The sequence below is a fragment of the Schistocerca americana genome, chromosome 5, assembly GCF_021461395.2.
Source record: "Schistocerca americana isolate TAMUIC-IGC-003095 chromosome 5, iqSchAmer2.1, whole genome shotgun sequence".
NCBI classification, from domain to species: Eukaryota; Metazoa; Arthropoda; class Insecta; order Orthoptera; family Acrididae; genus Schistocerca; species Schistocerca americana.
Window position 1 is genome coordinate 132,404,577 of NC_060123.1, and position 20,034 is coordinate 132,424,610.

The 20,034-nt window shown below is 43.3% G+C and overlaps 1 protein-coding gene across 1 annotated transcript in view; it reads left to right on the forward strand.

Annotated features, from left to right (window-relative positions):
- LOC124616722 (piezo-type mechanosensitive ion channel component) overlaps positions 1-20,034 on the forward strand; it is a 684,203-nt gene that overhangs the window by 461,516 nt on the left and 202,653 nt on the right. The window contains exon 32 of the mRNA XM_047145082.1: positions 11,174-11,328. Coding sequence (XP_047001038.1) covers positions 11,174-11,328 — 155 coding nt within the window. The remainder of the gene's footprint in view (positions 1-11,173; positions 11,329-20,034) is intronic.

Here is a 20,034-nt window from a genome sequence, read left to right on the forward strand (position 1 = left end):
ATCGTTTGGAACATTCCGTTCCTCTAGAGACTTGCGGTACACAGCTGTTAGAAGGGGGGCAAGTTCTTTCGTGTACTCTGTGTAGAATCAAATTGGTATCCCATCAGGTCCAGTGGACTTTCCTCTGTTGAGTGATTTCAGTTGCTTTTCTATTCCTTGGACACTCATTTCAATGTCAGCCATTTTTTCGTTTGTGCGAGGATTTAGAGAAGGAACTGCAGTGCGGTCTTCCTCTGTGAAACAGCTTTGGAAAAAGGTGTTTAGTATTTCAGCTTTATGCGTGTCATCCATTGTTTCAATGCCATCATCATCCCGGAGTGTCTGGATATGCTGTTTCGAGCCACTTACTGATTTAACGTAAGTCCAGAACTTCCTAGGATTTTCTGCCAAGTCGGTACGTAGAATTTTACTTTCGAATTCACTGAACACTTCACTTATAGCCCTCCTTATGCTAACTTTGACATCGTTTAGCTTCTGTTTGTCTGAGAGGTTTTGGCTGCGTTTAAACTTGGAGTTAAGCTCTCTTTGCTTTCGCAGTAGTTTCCTAACTTTGTTGTTGAACCATGGTGGGTTTTTCCCGTCCCTCACAGTTTTACTCGGCACGTACCTGTCTAAAACGCATTTTACGATTGCCTTGAACTTTTTCCATAAACACTCAACATTGCCAGTGTCAGAACAGAAATTTTCATTTTGATCTGTTAGGTAGTCTGAAATCTGCCTTCTATTACTCTTGCTAAACAGATAAACCTTCCTCCCTTTTTTTATATTCCTATTAACTTCCATATTCAGGGATGCTGCAACAGCCTTATGATCACTGAATCCCTGTTCTGCACTTACAGAGTCGAAAAGTTCGGGTCTGTTTGTTATCAGTAGGTCCAAGATGTTATCTCCATGAGTCGGTTCTCTGTTTAATTGCTCGAGGTAATTTTCGGATAGTGCACTCAGTGTAATGTCACTCGATGCTCTGTCCCTACCACCCGTCCTAAACATCTGAATGTCTCAGTCTATATCTGGTAAATTGAAATCTCCACCTAAGACTAAAAACATGCTGAGAAAATTTATGTGAAATGTATTCCAAATTTTCTCTCAGTTGTTCTGCCACTAATGCTGCTGAGTCAGGAGGTCGGTAAAAGGAGCCAATTATTAACCTAGCTCGGTTGTTGAGTGTAACCTCCACCCATAATAATTCACAGGAACTATCCACTTCTACTTCACTACAGGATAAACTACTACTATCAGCGACAAACGTGCCACCACCGGTTGCATGCAACCCATCCTTTCTAAACACTGTCCGTGCCTTTGTAAAAATTTCGGCAGAATTTATCTCTGGCTTCAGCCAGCTTTCTGTGCCTATAACGATTTCAGCTTCGGTGCTTTCTATCAGCACTTGAAGTTCCGGTACTTTACCAATACAGCTTCCACAGTTTACAATTACAAACCCAAGGTGGTTTCCTTGGCTTCAGACACTGATGTTCTGCCATTAATATATCGCTGTGTATGGGTAGCTGGGGGTTCTTCTGAATGTTTCTCCAGGTCTTCAGGAGAGCATCTGATCTTTGTAGAGCTGGAGGTTGGATGTTACTTAAAACTGGTAGCCAAGCAGTTTGAGTGCTACGTATGCAGCCTGTGATAAGATGCAGAGCAAACAACCAAAAAGTCCTTCTCAGGATGCACAAGTTCATAGAATTGGACCATCTATTCACAAATGATCCCTATTATTGGGTTTGGCCTCCACATTGTCATTTCAGGAATAAATTTCAATATTTGAAACTGTAGTTCATCATCAGATATAAATTTTCCTTACGTCCAGCACCTCCTTAAGTTTATTCACAAGTGATCCCCATCATTGTGGAGGTGTGGTTGCTAAAGCCACATCTACTGGATGCCAAAGTGCTTCCTAGCTTCAGTAAACATCTGGGTACTGACCACCAGCCATGTAGCGATGCACTGTGAATACCATGGTGCAAGGCTGGGTTAGTGTGCTGCAACAAGTGGCCCACTTCACAGCATTGAGACTATCTGCTAAGACTCGTGTTTTTACAGTGGAATCAGCCCTGTGATGTGCCTTCTGGCCAAGCTCCATGGCCAGCCTTCTTGTAGAGGCCCTTCTCAACTATGCTATAAACATCCATAGCCTAACAGAACAACTGAACAAACACAGTCTCTTTCCTGATATGGAAATAAAACATTTAGGAATGTGGCCACAGTCCAAAATTCCAATATCACCTCAGTTCAGTCTACTTGTTCTGACTTTGGCTTACCTTCTACCAATCCATGAACTATGTCTCTACTGGAAACACACGCATGATACATCCCTAATCCTCAAATTCACTTGTATCTTTCTCCTGGCATAAAGGATGTGATACACCACCTCACGGTTTTCCAAAGTGTTCACCTTGTACTTGGTGAACACCCCAATTCAGAAGTAATTTTTACTAATGGCTCAGGAGTTGAAGACCGGACAGGAGCGTTGAGCAACACTACCTGCCTGGTGGACGCAGTGTCTTTATGGTGGATTTGGTGACCACCGTACTTGCTCTTCAATACACCTGTTCCCAGTCATGTAAGTCTTTCTTAATCTGCAACCTACATGCTATAATCCATCTTTGTTCCTGGCACTCATTGGTAATGCACATTCATGATCTCCTCATAGACCTCAATGACAATGGGAAGACAGTAGTATTCCTCTGGTTCCCCAGTCATGTTAGGTTCCTAGAAAATGAACTTATGGGTCAGTTCACCAAGAAACGTCCTGGCAGATTATCACTGTGTGCCCAACCGAGACTCAAACTCGGGACCTTTGCCTTTCGCGGGCAAGTGCTCTACCATCTGAGTTACCGAAGCACGACTCACGCCTGGTCCTCACAGATTTACTTCTGCCAGAGTCTTGTCTCCTACCTTCCAAAACACCAAGTAGGCTACTAGGAAGGATGCTCTGGAAAATAACGATACTAGGTTCTCTGACTTGTATTGTTGTGTTGTTGTTGTTGTTGTTGTTTTTGTGGTCTTCAGTCCAGAAACTGGTTTGACACAGTTCTCCATGCCACTCTATCCTGTGCAAGCTTTTTCATCTCCAGGTACCTCCTCCAACCTATATCCTTCTGAATCTGCTTAGTGTATTCATCTCTTGTATCCCTCTATGATTGTTACCCTTCACACTACCCTCCAATACTAAATTGGTGAACCCTTGATTTCTCTGAACGTGTCCTACCAACCAATCCCTTCTTTTAGTCAAGTTGTGCCACAAATTTCGTCTTCTCCCCAAGTCTATTCAGAATCTTCTCATTAGTTACATGATCTACCCATCTAATCTTCAGCATTCTTCTGTAGCCCCACATTTTAAAAACTTCTATTCTCTTCTTGTCTAAACTATTTATTGTCAATGTTTCACTTCCATACATGGCTACACTCCACACAAATACTTTCAGAAAAGACTTCCTGACACTTAAATCTATACTCGATGTTAACAAATTTCTCTACTTCAGAAACGCTTTCCTAGCCATAGCCATCTCCACTTTATACCCTCTCTACTTTGACCATTATCAGTTATTTTGCTCTCCAAGTAGCAAAAATAATCTACTACTTCAAATGCCTCATTTTCTAACCTAATCCCCTCAGCATCACCTGATTTAATTTGAGTGCCTTCCATTACCCTTGGTTTGCTTTTGTTGATCTTCATGTTATATTCTCCTTTCAAGCTACTGTTCATTCCATTCAACTGCTCTTCCAGATCCTTTGCTGTCTTTGACAGAATTACAATGTCATCGGCAAACCTCAAAGTTTTTATTTCTTCTCCATGGATTTTAATTCCTACTCCAAATTTTTCTTTTGTTTCCTTTACTGCTTGCTCAATATACAGATTGAATAACATCGGGGAGAGGCTTCAACCCTGTCTCGCTCCCTTCCCAACCACGGCTTCCCTTGCATGTTCCTCAACTCTTATAACTGCCATCTGGTTTCTGTACAAATTGTAAATAGCCTTCCGTTCCCTGTATTTGACTCTGTCACCTTCAGAATTTGAAATAGGGTACTCCAGTCAACATTGTCAAAAGCTTTCTCTAAGTCTACAAATGCTAGAAATGTAGGTTTGTGTTTCCTTAATCTTTCTTCTGAGATAGTCGTAGTGTCAGTATTGCCTCGCTTGCTCCAACATTTCTGCAGAATCCAAACTGAACTTCTCCGAGGTTGGATTTTACCAGTTTTTCCTTTTGTCTGCAAAGAATTCATGTTAGTATGTTGCAGCCGTGGCTTATTAAACTGATAGTTCAGTAATTTTCACACCTGTCAACACCTGCTTTCTTTGGGATTGGAATTATTATATTCTTCTTGAAGTCTGAGGGTATTTTTCCTCACTCATACAACTTTCTCATGAGATGGTAGAGTTCTGTCATGGCTGGCTCTCTCAAGGCTATCACTAGTTCTAATGGAATGTTGTCTGCTCCTGGGGCCTAACATGTAGACATTAGTATGTCACTGACTCTTATGGCTTGTAACAGAGAAAGAACTGTTACAGCCATGATGACTAAGATATGGTTTATAAAAGAGTATGACCAAATTTCAGTATGCTCTTCGTTTGCCTTGACATGAATTTACTCCTCTTATGCCTCCATTCTGAATACACTGATTTGGCCTATGGAAATGTGATGATAAGCTGCCAAGCCTTGTTGCAGTAGTGGTGCCCTGCTGATGGTTGTCATTTTTCTGTTTCCTGGTGGAGTACCCCACTGCTACTTGGCAGGCTTTGCAGCTGGCTGAGACATTTCCTCAATCTATCACTATATTTTATTGCATTTGCCCTGCTGGCTGCCAGAAGGGGCTGGATCACTTCCCGTGACTCATGACATGCATATTTCGTTTTAATATTACCTCAAATCTCAATCTGTTTTTTAAAAAAAATGATTTTGTGCTCCTTGTATCAGATGGCTGACTAATTGACCGTATTGACCTGGTGCAGAGAGAGAGAGAGAGAGAGAGAGAGAGAGAGAGAGAGAGAGAGAGAGAGATTATGTCTACCCACTCTATTATCTTTTCTCTAATGAACATTTGTATAATTAAAATGACATAAAACATAATAAATTAATAAATAAAATAAACACAGATACGTAGCTGTCGGGGATGACACCTATAGTGCAGTGCTGTTTGAGACATTGTTGACATTTTTATGAAGCATTTAAAAGTTGTTAATCCTGAAGTTCTTTGTGAAAGTTATTAACTTTCGTAGTCTTAAAGTTATTGAAATTATTATTGCTTCATTGGATGTGACTTTTTTTCTGAGACTGCGGATGTATTAAGATTTTTCCTATTACATAACACTCTGCCATTTCTGGTGCACCTTCTATTCTACAATTAGGTGAGCAGTCACCATCCAAATTCCTACCATCCAAATTCTTTGCACTGGGAATTTTCCCATGTTGTTCCTTGCTTACTGCCTTTGCAACAGGGCAAGACCATACTGGTCAGTTTACTGGACCAGGTGTGGTGCACCCTGGGCTCTAGGGCCACCAGTTAGTGTTCAGCTGCACAAACAAATTCACCTCAAATTGTGCAAATTGTAGGTGGCTGAATAATTCACCTACATACACATAACTGCATTCCAGACACAAGCATTTCCTACCCTATAAAATGCAGAGCCATGTGTGAAAACAGCCATTTTATATGTCAGCTGTGCTGCAATTGCTGTGCAGCATTTTGTGCTGACATAGCGATCAACACTCTGCTCACGAGAACGGGTACCGCTAAACTGTGGCAAACTGCAAACTGCAAACTTGATATCCAGTTGCCAAATATGATGTGCATCACAACACAAATGAGCTCAATAGCTGCTGACTATGCATGCCATTTGGATATTCTCTTCCAGCAAAGGTTTCTCTGAACTACACAGGTGGGCATTGTATCTTCAATATATTGTGTCCGAAACCTCCATTGTCTAGCTTCCCTTCTCTCTTATGTCCCCGCCCCCCTCCCCTCTTTCCTTTCTTCTACCACTCCCCCCTGTCCCAAATGCAGGCATATTTTCTCACTCTCACTCCCTTGCTCCCCCTTCCCCATTGCCCAATCTCCCTCCCCCTCTTCACTCTCTCTCTTTCCCTTCACCTCCAGCCTCATCTTCTTCCCTCCCCTTCCCTTCCTCCCCTCCCACCCTCCCTCCCTCCCCTCCCCTCCCTTACCTACCATCCTCCTTCCCTACCTCCCTCCCCTCCCTTACCTCCCACCCCTCCCTCCCCTGTCCACCCCACCCCACCCCTGCCCTCCCCTCCCCACCCTCCCCTCCCGCCCGCTCCCCTCCCATATGCTCGCTCATCTGATCCCCCCCTGGCTGATCCCCACTTTTACCATCTCATCCCCTACAACCCTTCCCCTCCAAATTATCCCTACATGTTTGTTGTTTACAATCAAATTTTTTTTTTCCTCATGTTTCGAACGCAGCCAGTTTGGCGGCACTGGTGACTATAGTAGTTTTTGTGTTTTAACACTCCATATCCATCTTTCCACCTCACTATCGGAGGTAATTTGATAGCTTTGCAGTAATGGCAGAGGACACTCCAACCTATGGTCCAACCCTACAGTCAACATTTCAGTTATTGGAAAATCCGGGATGGAATGTAACAATATGAGAGAAGGAAAATTGCTACTCACCATATAGCAGAGATGCTGAGTCGCAATAGGCACAATAAAAAGATTCACACAATCATTGCTTTTGGCCATTAAGGCCTTTGTCAGCAGTACACACACACACACACACACACACACACACACACACACACACACACACACACACAAGCGCAACTTGCACACAAGTCTGCAGTCTCAGAGAGCTGAAACTACACTGCGAGCAGCAGCACCAGTGCGTGATGGGAGTGGCGACTGGGTGGTGGTAAGGATGAGGCTGGGGCAGGGAGGGGGAGGGATAGTATGGTGGGAGTGGCGGACAGTGAAGTGTTGCAGTTTAGACAGAGGTCAGGAGAGAAGTTGCGGAGGGGTGAGGGGGTAAGTAGCAGAAAGGAGAGAAATAAAAATAAATCAAAACTGAGTGTGGCAGTGAAATGATGGCTGTGTTAGTGCTGGAAAATGGGAAGAGGGAGGGGGCTGGATGGGTGAGGAGACTGACTAACGAAGGTTGAGGCCAGGAGGGTTACGGGAACATAGGATGTATTGCAGGGAAAGTTCCCACCTGCGCAATTCAGAAAAGCTGGTGTTGGTGGGAAGGATCCATATGGCACAGGCTGTGCAGCAGTCATTGAGATGAGAGGTATCATGGTTGGCAGCGTGTTCAGCTACAGTGTGGTCCACTTGTTTTTTGGCCACAGTTTGTTGGTGGCCATTCATGCGGATAGACAGCTTGTTGATTGTCATGTCTACATAGAATGCAGCACAGTGGTTGCAGCTTAGCTTGTAGATCACATGACTGGTTTCACAGGTAGCCCTGCCTTTGATGTGATAGGTAATATTAGTCATCGGACTGGTGTAGGTGGTGGTAGGAGGATGTGTGGGACAGGTTTCGTATCTAGGTCTATTACAGGGGTATGAGTAATGAGGTAAGTGATTGGGAACAGGGGTTGTGTAAGGATGGACGAGTATATTGTGTAGGTTTGGTGGACAGCGGACTACCACGGTAGGAGGGGTGGGAAGGATAGTGGGTAGGACATTTCTCATTTCAGGCCATGATGGTAGGTAATCGAAACCCTGGTGGAGAATGTAATTCAATTGCTCCAGTCCTGGATGGTACTGAGTTACGAGGGGAATGCTCCTCTGTGGCCGGAATATGGGACTTTGGGAGGTGGTGGGAGACTGGAAAGATAAGGCACGGGAGATTTGTTTTTGTACAAGGATGGGAGGATAATTATGGTCAGTGAACGCTTCAGTGAGACCCTCGGTATATTTAGAGAGGGACTGCTCGTCACTGCAGATGCGACGACCACGGGTGGCTAGGCTGTACAGAAGGGACTTCTTGGTATGAAACGGGTGTCACCTGTCAAAGTGGAGGCATTGCTGGTGGTAAGTAAGTTTGATATGGACGGAGGTACTGATGTAGCCATCTCTGAGGTGGAGGTCAACATCTAGGAAGGTGGCTTGTTGGGTTGAGTAGGACCAGGTGAAGCAAATGGGGGAGAAGTTGTTGAGGTTCTGGAGGAATGTGAATAAGTTGTCCTCACCTTCAATCCATATAGCAAAGATGTCATCAATGAATGTGAACCAGGTGAGTGGTTTAGGATTGTGGGTTTTTAGAAGGATTCCTCTAGATAGCCCATGAATCGGTTAGCATAGGATGGTGCCATGCGGGTGCCCAAGCCATACTGCAGATTTGTTTGTAGGTAATGCCTTCAAAGGAGAAGTAATTGTGGGTGAGGATATAGTTGGTGATATAGTTGGTCATGGAGACTCGGAAGAAGGTTGTTGGTTTTTAATCCATAGGGCATCTGGAAAGGTAGTGTTCAATAGAATTAAGACCATGGACATTAGGAATGTTAGTGTACAGGGAGATGGCATCAATAGTGACAAGCAGGGCACCATGTGATAAAGGGAAAGAAACTGTGGAGAGTCGGTCAAGGAAATGGTTAGTATCTTTTATATAGGAGGATAGGTTCCGGGTAATAAGTTGAAGGTGTTGCTCTATGAGAGCAGAGATTCTCTCAGGGATGGCACAGTAACTGGCCACAATGGGACGTCCTGATTGGTTGGGTTTATGGACTTTAGGAAGCATGTAGAAGGTGGGAGTGCGGGGAGTGGTAGGGGTAAGTAGGGAGATGGACTCTGAGGGGAGGTTCTGGGATTGGCCTAAGGATTTGAGTAGTGACTGGAGATCCTGCTGGATTGCTGGAATGCGATCACTGTGGCATGGTTTGTAGGTGGAAGTATCTGACAGCTGATGGAGTCCTTCTGCCAGGTAATCTTTGCGGTTCAGAACTATGGTGGTGGAGCCTTTGTCTGCAGGTAGGATAAGGTGAGGACACCTTATTCACATTCCTCCAGAACCTCAACTACTTCTCCCCCATTTGCTTCACTGGTCCTACTCAACCCAACAAGCGACCTTCCTAGATGTTGATCTCCACCTCAGAGATGGTTACATCAGTACATCTGTCCATATCAAACCTACTAACCATCAGCAATACCTCCACTTCGACAGCTGCCACCCGTTTCATACCAAGAAGTCCCTTCTGTACAGCCTAGCCACCCGTGGTCGTAGCATCTGCAGTGACGAGCAGTCCCCCTCTAAATATACCGAGGGTCTCACTGAAGCGTTCACTGATCGTAATTATCCTCCCATCCTTGTACAAAAACAAATCTCCCGTGCCTTATCTTTCCAGTCTCCCACCACCTCCCAAAGCCCCACAGTCCGGCCACAGAGGAGCGTTCCCCTCGTAACTCAGTACCATCTGGGACTGGAGCAATTGAATTACATTCTCTGCCAGGGTTTCGATTACCTCTCGTCATGCCCTGAAGTGAGAAATGTCCTACCCACTATCCTTCCAATCCCTCCTACCATGGTATTCCACCGTCTACCAAACCTAAACAATATACTCGTCCATTCTTACACAACCCCTGCTCCCAATCACTTACCTCATTACTCATACCCCTGTAATACACCTAGAAGCAAATCCAGTCCCATACATCCTCCTACCACCACCTACTCCAGTCCGGCCACTAACATCACCTATCCCATCAAAGGCAGGGCTACCTGTGAAACCAGTCATGTGATTTACGAGCTAAGCTGCAACCATTGTGCTGCATCCTATGTAGGCATGACAACCAACAAGCTGTCTGTCCACATGAACGGCCACCGACATAATGTGGCTAAAAAACAAGTGGACCTCCCTGTTGCTGAACACGCTGCCAAACATGATATCCCTCATCTCAATGATTGCTTCACAGTCTGTGCCATATGGATCCTTCCCACCAACACCAGCTTTTCTGAATTGCGCAGGTGGGAACTTTCCCTGCAATACATCTTACGTTCCTGTAACCCTCCTGGCCTCAACCTTTGTTAGTCACTGTCCTCACCCATCCAGCCCCCTCCCTGTTGCCATTCCAGCACTAACACAGCCGTCATTTCACCGCCACACCCATTCTTTTAATTTATTTTTATTTCTCTCCTTTCCGCTACTTACCCCCTCCCCCCTCCACACCTCACCTCCTGCCCTCTGCCTAAACTGCAACACTTCACTGTCCACCACTCCCACCATACTATCCCTCCTCCTCCCCGTTCCAGCCTCCTCCTTACCCCCACCCAGACACCACTCACATCATGCGCTGGTGCTGCTGCTCGCAGTGCAGTTTCAGCTCTCTGTGACTGCAGACATGTGTGCAAGTTGCGCTTGTGTGTGTGTGTGTGTGTGTGTGTGTGTGTGTGTGTGTGTGTGTGTGGGCGTGGGCGTGTGCACGTGCATGTGTATGTGTGTCTGCTGCTGACAAAGGCTTAATGGCCGAAAGCTATGATTGTGTGAATCTTTTTATTGTGCCTATTGTGACTCAGCACCTCTGCTGTATGGTGAGTAGCAACTTTCCTTCTCTCGTATTATTTCAGTTATTGGCTCATTTAAGAGAATAATGCATAATATGCATGCTGTCCCCCACCGCATGAATGCTTTCCTCCAGGAGGCAGGAGTGAAATGATTGCAGTGGCCTTAAATATTGTCCGAAATGAATCTAAATGTTGGCCTCAGAGAGGAATCAGATGAAGAGTTGGGCAAAATCAGGCAGCAATGTCTTAACCATTGTGTGGAATGCATGCTATCATGTTACATTGCACCAGTTTGTTGTTTGCGTGCCTGGGAGGATCCTATTGTGTTACATTGCACAAAGTCAAGGAACATAGTACTAAATGTTATTCAGCAGCAGATTTACATTTCATAGATTTACACTTTTGAGCAGAGTGCATTTATTTTGGTTGTTGTTTTGTTTTTATTACACAGTGAAATTAATCTTTATTATTTTCATAAAGCTCGTTCTTTTATTTCTTGCCCCTTTCCCCTTGAATCTAAGTCTGCATATGTTAATAGAAAAATAGAAAGTCATGTTATAAACACTGCAGGTAAACTATAAAGAAGAAAGGAAATTACATATAATAAAAGTTTATTTGACATAGAAGCCATCTTACTCCTAAGTGAAAGCTGTTTATGCAATTGAAGCCATCAATAGAAATATAATAATATTATAAAATGATTTTTCTTTCTAGAACAATCGCTAGGGCGTACTGTGTGGACATACATAAAATTTACTTGGGCATTAATAGAAGGTTCAATGGAGACACTTGTTCGATACTTGAACCGCTTCTCAAGGGACTACCGCTATGTTATCCGGGTGCTAGCCTTGGAAAAGAAATTGTTGAAGGTAGGCCATTTGTAATAGACTACATTTTGAAATTCATAGTCTAAACATTAGTCATAACTACAGTTGAAAAAAAAAAAGGTGTGAGTGTGTGTGTGTGTGTGTGTGTGTGTGTGTGTGTGTGTGTGTGTGTGAGAGAGAGAGAGAGAGAGAGAGAGAGAGAGAGAGAGAGAGAGAGAGAGAGAGAGAGAGAATTATTGTAAGTGCATTTATTTCCACATTTGTATCTTTGCCACTAGATATGACTTGTTGCTACTTTTATTCATAGTACTTGTGTGGATTAAAAAATGACTTCCTGGAATAGATTTTATTAGGGTAATAGGTTAAGTGGTGGCAGCGAACCTGTTTAAATGAATAGCATAAGTGGTTGCAGCAAACATGTTTATATGACTAACAGAACAGCTCCTATTGTGTTACTGAGCTGCTTTATACGTCTCTCCTATAATGTAGGTAATGGCTTTCTGAAGTAAATCTTTCACTTTACTGCAGCTGTTTAAAATTCTGTGACAGATTAAATTTATGTACTGGATTGGGACTTTATCCCTGGATATATCATTGATTGCAGAAGCCATGATTTGGGTGAGTGTCCCACTTTGTCACTATTTTAATCTATGAGAAGTTTTCAGTAATCAATTATTTTTCATTGTCTGAATACATAGCATTTATGGTATATCATAAAACCACACAAACATTCATTTGATATAAGGGACAAAAGAATAATTAGTCTTCTATTTTTAGTGAAATGTTACTTTTCCCTGATCGTTACTGCTATGTTCAGTGTGGTTTGTGATACCGAATGCACATTTTGTTTCTCTCAAACTAACTGTAATTTTTGTAATAATTTTTATGTTATCAATGAAACCCTTTTGCCTAGATAATTCATCAGTTTACGTCATATGTAGGAAAGGGTAATCTCTATAATGGAAGGAAACATTCCACGTGGGAAAAATTATATATAAAAAACAAAGATGATTTGACTTACCGAACAAAAGCGCTGGCAGGTCGATAGACACACAAACAAACACAAACATACACACAAAATTCAAGCTTTCGCAACAAACTGTTGCCTCATCAGGAAAGAGGGAAGGAGAGGGGAAGACGAAAGGAAGTGGGTTTTAAGGGAGAGGGTAAGGAGTCATTCCAATCCCGGGAGCGGAAAGACTTACCTTAGGGGGAAAAAAGGACAGGTATACACTCGCACACACGCACATATCCATCCACACATACAGACACAAGCAGACATATTTAAAGACAAAGAGTTTGGGCAGTGATGTCAGTCGAGGCAGAAGTGTAGAGGCAAAGAAGTTGTTGAAAGACAGGTGAGGTATGAGTGGCGGCAACTTGAAATTAGCGGAGATTGAGGCCTGGCGGATGACGAGAAGAGAGGATATACTGAAGGGCAAGTTCCCATCTCCGGAGTTCGGATAGGTTGGTGTTGGTGGGAAGTATCCAGATAACCCGGACGGTGTAACACTGTGCCAAGATGTGCTTGCTGTGCACCAAGGCATGTTTAGCCACAGGGTGATCCTCATTACCAACAAACACTGTCTGCCTGTGTCCATTCATGCGAATGGACAGCAACAAACTGTCCATTCGCATGAATGGACACAGGCAGACAGTGTTTGTTGGTAATGAGGATCACCCTGTGGCTAAACATGCCTTGGTGCACAGCAAGCACATCTTGGCACAGTGTTACACCGTCCGGGTTATCTGGATACTTCCCACCAACACCAACCTATCCGAACTCCGGAGATGGGAACTTGCCCTTCAGTATATCCTCTCTTCTCGTCATCCGCCAGGCCTCAATCTCCGCTAATTTCAAGTTGCCGCCACTCATACCTCACCTGTCTTTCAACAACTTCTTTGCCTCTACACTTCTGCCTCGACTGACATCTCTGCCCAAACTCTTTGTCTTTAAATATGTCTGCTTGTGTCTGTATGTGTGGATGGATATGTGCGTGTGTGCGAGTGTATACCTGTCCTTTTTTCCCCCTAAGGTAAGTCTTTCCGCTCCCGGGAATGACTCCTTACCCTCACCCTCTCCCTTAAAACCCACTTCCTTTCGTCTTCCCCTCTCCTTCCCTCTTTCCTGATGAGGCAACAGTTTGTTGCGAAAGCTTGAATTTTGTGTGTATGTTTGTGTGTCTATCGACCTGCCAGCGCTTTTGTTCGGTAAGTCACCTCATCTTTGTTTTTTATATATAATGGGTAATCTCTAATTGTTATCCTCCTCATTTACCGTGTGTCAGGACAAAAGCACTTTAAATGAGCAAATATTCATATAAATAAGCAAATATCCATAAAAACAAATAGTAGCATTAGTAGTAGTACTACATGTCTATTTCACATTTATTTCAGTGCGTGTGACTGAGCGAGATACTGCAATGGTTAGCACACTGGATTTGCATGTGCTGGGTCAACTGCTTAAATTGGCAACTGGTCATTCTGATTTAGGTTTTCTGTTATTTCCCTAAATCTATTGAGGCAAATACTCAGTTAGTTCCTCTGAAAGGGTGCAGACAATTTCTTTCCTTGGTCTTTCTCAATCTGAGCTTGTGTTTTGTCTCTAATGACCTAGTTGTCAGTGGGACATAAACACTTATCTTCCTTCCATCAGTGCATGTTCATTTGATTTTATATCCATTCAAAGCACTGTATTTTCAAAAATTTTATTTATTTATATGCTGTAATTTATACTTTTTGTAAATCTGTGCCCATTTCATTGCTATGTTGGTTAAAAAACCCTGAGATATGTCAGAATGGTTTCAATGAGATGAATGCGAGGCCTGTACAGAAAGTATCTAATTTTAACACACATTATTTTTGGTATTGCCCTGCACTCCCCATGGTGGAGGAGGACATCTCTGGGCTCACATCTAAATGTGTCATTGGGAAATTTCAAATTAAAACAATTGATGAAACTTCCTGGCAGATTAAAACTGTGTGCCCGACCGATACTCGAACTCGGGACCTTTGCCTTTTGCGGGCAAGTGCTCTACCATCTGAGCTACCAAAGCACGACTCACGCCCGGTACTCACAGCTTCACTTCTGCCAGTATCTAGTCTCCTACCTTCCAAACTTTACAGAAGCTCTCCTGCGAACCTTGCAGAACTAGCACTCCTGAAAGAAGATTTTCACTCTGCAGGGCACACTCCACTGCAGAGTGAAAATCTCATTCTGAAAACATCCCCCAGGCTGTGGCTAAGCCATGTCTCCGCAATATCCTTTCTTTAAGGAGTGCTAGTTCTGCAAGGTTCGCAGGAGAGCTTCTGTAAAGTTTGGAAGGTAGGAGACGAGATACTGGCAGAAGTGAAGCTGTGAGTACCGGGCGTGAGTCGTGCTTTGGTAGCTCAGGTGGTAGAGCACTTGCCTGTGAAAGGCAAAGTTCCCGAGTTCGAGTCTCGGTCGGGCACACAGTTTTAATCTGCCAGGAAGTTTCATATCAGCGCACACTCCGCTGCAGAGTGAAAATCTCATTCTGAAAACAATTGATGTTTGGAGGTGATGCCATGTGAGAAACATAAAATAAAGGAGTGGTTCCGCTGTCCCTTTATAGCAAGACAGAGACCAGTTTTGTGGGAGCTGGAAGTGCAGCTGTTATTTAGACACTGCAAAATCTGGAAATATTATGTTATAGTCTTATAATAAGAAAAATTTCTGAAGATGTTGGAATTGCCAGAGATTTTGTGTATTTAATTTTCTGTTATATTCAGAATTCATACAGAATGTCTAAAATGTAAGCCCAAGTTACTATCAGTGGAAGAGATACAATTCTGCTTCCATATTTCACAGAATGTGTCGAATGGCCCATGAATCCCAAGTTTTTCAACACTCTGATAACCAGAGATGACTCATGAGTGTATGGATGTGGCCCCGAAACAAAAGTACACTCATTGCAGTGATATCATACTGACGTTGCTTGTTGTCTTTGATTGCCATGGTATTGCCACTCATGAATATGTGCTGGAAGAACAGGATCTGCATTGAAAACACTTCTTATTTTAACCAATATTAGTGACCTTATCTTGAACATTAAGACCACCGAAACAGCATTATTTGCTGATGACATTACTGTTATACTAAAAGATGGAATAAAGAGAATCTACAAGAACAAATGAGCACTGCCACAACCCAAATCAATGAGTGGTGCCAGTTAAAGTTGCTAACTATAAATAACGATAAAATAGTAAAATAGTGTTCAATACATAACTGTGCAACATTCAATTGTTTCATTAATAGCCAACTTGTAGTAAAATCAAACAGTGGAAAACCCAGGATGGAATGTAACAGTATTATGAAAAGGATAGTTGCTACTCACCATAAAGCAGAATGCTGAGTCCCAAGTAGGCATGACAAAAAGACTGTCTCAAAATAAGCTTTCAGCCAACAAGGTCTTCGTCAAAAATGGATGACACACGCGCGCGCGCGCGCGCGCACACACACACACACACACACACACACACACACACACACACACACACACACACACCACAGACTCTGACATCCGAAGCCACACGCCATGAGCAGCAGCAGCAGTGCCTGATGGGAGAGACAACTGGTGGGGGAAAGGAGGAGGCTGGAGAAGGGGGGGGGGGGGTGGAGACAGATCGGGCAGCAGGGTAGGGATTGGGGACGGTGAAGTGCTGCTGGGGTGTGTGGAGGGATGAGATGGCCGGACAGTGAGAGTTTATGAGTTGGTGAGTGACTGGAAAGATAAGGCATGGGAGATTTGTTTTCGTACAAGGTTGGGAGAATAATTACTGCTTCACAACCTGGGCCATATGGATCCTTCCCACCAACACCAGCTTTTCTGAATTGCACAAGTGATAACTCAGCCTATATCCTATGTTCCCATAACCCTCCTGGCCTCAACTTTTGTTAGCCATTCTCCTCACCCATCTAGCCCCTTTCCTGTTCCCATTCCAGCACTACACAACCCTCTATTCCACCAACACAACCAGCCTCCCTACTTCATTCCTTTCACACACTACCCCCACCCCACACCCACCCTCCTTTCCGACTAACCTCTTGACTGAACCAGCTGCCCTACCCTCTCTCCATCTTTTCCCTGTACGCTACCCAGCAGCACATCACCATCCCCCACCCCTACCCTGCTATTCCTCCCCCTCCCCGCACCAGCCTTCTCCTTACCCACGCAGGGTTGTCTCTCCCATGATGCACTGCTGCTGCTGCTGCTGCTGCTGCTGCTGCTAATAGTGTGGTTTCAGCTGCCCAAGACTGTGAACATGTACATGTGGTGATGAAAACATGAGGGGAAAAAAGTCAAATTTCACGACGACAATGCGAGACAATAAATTATGTATGTCACATGTTACAAACACTGATAGATGCCAATAAGGAACCTATCACATGAGCATAAAACTGTACACACTTCCAAATGTTGTAAAACTTAACACATATATAACAGGGTGTATATGACCCAGGACAACCAGGAGATCTGGGAAAAACCCGGGAATTTTTTCATCTGGGAGAAAACCGGGGAAAACCCAGGAATTTTTTAGAATTCTGGGAATTTTTCATTGTTTTAGTTTTCAGTTAAAGTTTTGCAATTTCAGATGGTAATAACCTATACTCGAACAAAGGATATTACTGTATCCCGTTACTACAGAATAATACTGCAGCAATAAAACATGAACGAGAGAAATTACGAAAATAAATCTTCAGTTGCGAAGAAAATGCACCATATACAACAACAAAACACAGTGCTCATACAAGCGTCTGCCGACAGCAAAATGTGTCAAAGGCTTTAGGAAGACTGTGCAGTGCTTCATAACAGATTTCTTCCGATGAGCGTGACATCACAACTGTTTACATAAGATTCTTTTGAGCAATTGCGAGCGGGCTCATGTGCATGTGCAGTTGAGTCGCGTGTGAGTAGTACCTTCATCCACTTCTGGCTACTGAAATGTGGCTGTTACCTGTATAAGCAGTAGTAACAAGCAGCAAGATGCTACCCATAAAAATTTTACTGGCGCGCCCAAGTTGCCAGATTCACGCACGCGCACCAAGCCCAGATCTAGGGTCTTGGTGCGGTGTGGAGGGGAAACCTGACAGTCAAGCATTAATTGCCTTGCAGAACAATGAAGTTATTTTTGTCGGTATGCTAATAAGATTTAGCTTTTATTAATCTTTTCCGCTGAGGCAGTCAATTTATTTGAAACGCAGTGTTTAATTTCATGCTACTGGCTAGGTTCAACTGTTTGCTGCATTTCAAGTGCACATTTTCATTTTCTAGCACATATGGCATTATACCATAGTAAAGAACGAAACATGACATAATACAGTACTGGTAGTCCAAGAAAGCTTACTGAAAAGCTTAATGTCAGGTCGAGGCCTACTTCATTGGGAATCTGGACATGGAATGTGCACTATAAGCCGAATTGTGCATTGTAATATGGTTCACAAAATTCCGATGCTCTTGGAGTATCCTCTGATGTCTTGTTTCCTTTATGACACAATGTAAGATATTTAAATGTCTTGCACGTACGAACATACGGGCTTCCTACATCATCATAGCTGCGCAAGAGCAGTGACGCCTTTTATCTGGCGGTCTCTGGCAACTGCTGAAACTGGTTTCTTAAATCAGAGCATTTGGCTCTCATTTAAAAATCAACTCTTTGAGGACAAGCCATTTAGAAGAATTTAGAGCCCAGAAGATTACATTTGTCTTATGTATCTTAAAGTGTAACACGTGCAAAAGAGATCAACATTATATGTGAAAGCTTAGCTTCTCTTGAAGCTTCTTAATCTGTGGGCAGTGGGAGTAGGCGTGGTAATTACGATGATAAATAATCACTCACACTCCCGTCACTTACTATGAATACTTCTATCCTCGCAGCGTATATACAATGCAAGTAGCATAGAGCGCGTACTACAGAGAACTGATCTGGTAAACATATAGTTGTTCTCACTGCCTTAGGATAGCGATATTATTGCGGGGTGAGCCAGTGGTTCTACGTCCCCACAAATCTTAGAGACTAATGTTATACGTGAAAACTTTGCTTTTCTTGTAGCAACACTGTGTACATTAATTTAAACCATTAACTTTTCCTATTTGTGTATTCGCGCCACTTAACAGTGATGCTCCTGTTGGCTGACTACATCACGTGACCTATGCTGTGATTATCCGCTGTCATCGCACCGCAATCTCTATTTCAATGCTCCAGAAAGTAACATGTGGTGTTTGGTTGAATTAGCATTTATACTTTCGTAATATGAAAATTTGCAGTGTACATGTTGCTACACATAAAGATCTTTCCAAAACTTGTCCCCCCCCCCCCCTCCTCCTCCTCCTCCTCCTCCTCCTCCTCCTCCTCCTCCTCCTGAGTTTCATTTTCTGTAGTGCCGGTGTATGAAGCCATTCAAAGGATTTATAACTTTTACGGTTCCGAGGGAAAGTATACTGTCACTTAACACGGAAAGAGTGTATTTTGACCTGGGAGAAATTTATTTTTAACTGGGAAATCGGAAAAACCTGGGAATTTTTTCTTGTCTGCGTATACGCCCTGTATAATGAAAACGATAGTTTGCTACTCACCATATAGCGGAGATGCTAGTTGCAGATAGGCGCAACAAAAAGACTGCCAAACAAATAAGCTTTTGGCTGAAAAGGCCTTCATTAGAATTGGACAACACACACACACACACACACACACACACACACACACATATGACCACAGCATGGCTGCTGAGATCAAACTCTGGCCTCAGCAGCCAGAGATTGTGTTCATGTGTGTGAAGGGAGGGGGGCGGGATGAGTGAGTGTATGTTTTGTCTAATTCTGATGAAGGACTCTTTGGCCAAAAGCTTACTTGTTTGACAGTTTTCTGTTGTGCTCATCTGAGACTCAGCATCTCCACTATATGGCATTTAGCAGTCTGTCCTTTCCATAATACTATCATTATTCCATCCTGGATTTTCTGTTGTGTAACACATATGTTAAAAATGTTTGAGAGACATTTTACATCATATCTAGAATACCACTCCTATTCAGTAAGAGGACATTTTGTTTCATAATACATGATGCAGCAGCGTTCATAGCATAATTTGACTTGCATAGTACAATGACGTACTGCAGGAATGCATGCCAGCTCATGCCATGTTCATGTGCTAATGAGCTGCCATTTCGAGTGTGACAGAGATATGGAGCAGTGTAATGCACAGCATCGCACCTTTTCTGTTGAAAGTTATTTCAAGAACAACGACTCTGTTATTGCTACCCAGCACCTATTTCGGCAACATTTCAACTTGGTCATGGGAAAGTTCCAGATGGACGGACCATTGTGAGGTGGGTATGTGCATTTCGAACAACAGGTTCTGTTTGCAATGGCAAACCAGGAAGAAGTGAAAGAACTATGTGAACACCAGAAGCTGTGAAAAATGTTCGTGCTGCACCATTGCCTAGCCCAAAAAGATCTGCTCGTTGTCATGTGCAAACTGTGCATATGTTGGATCACTCATTCAGGAGAATATTGCATGAAGATCTCCATTTTCACCCATGTAAGCTGCAGAATGTTCAGGAAATTAGGCCTCGTGATTGGGTTTCACACGAAACATTCTGCTTAACCATGCTTGATCTTGTTTGCCAAAATCCACAAATGTTGCACACCATCCTGATGTCAGATGAAGCTCATTTCAAGTTATGTGGTTCAGTGAATAAACAGAATATGCTTTATTGGAGTGATGTA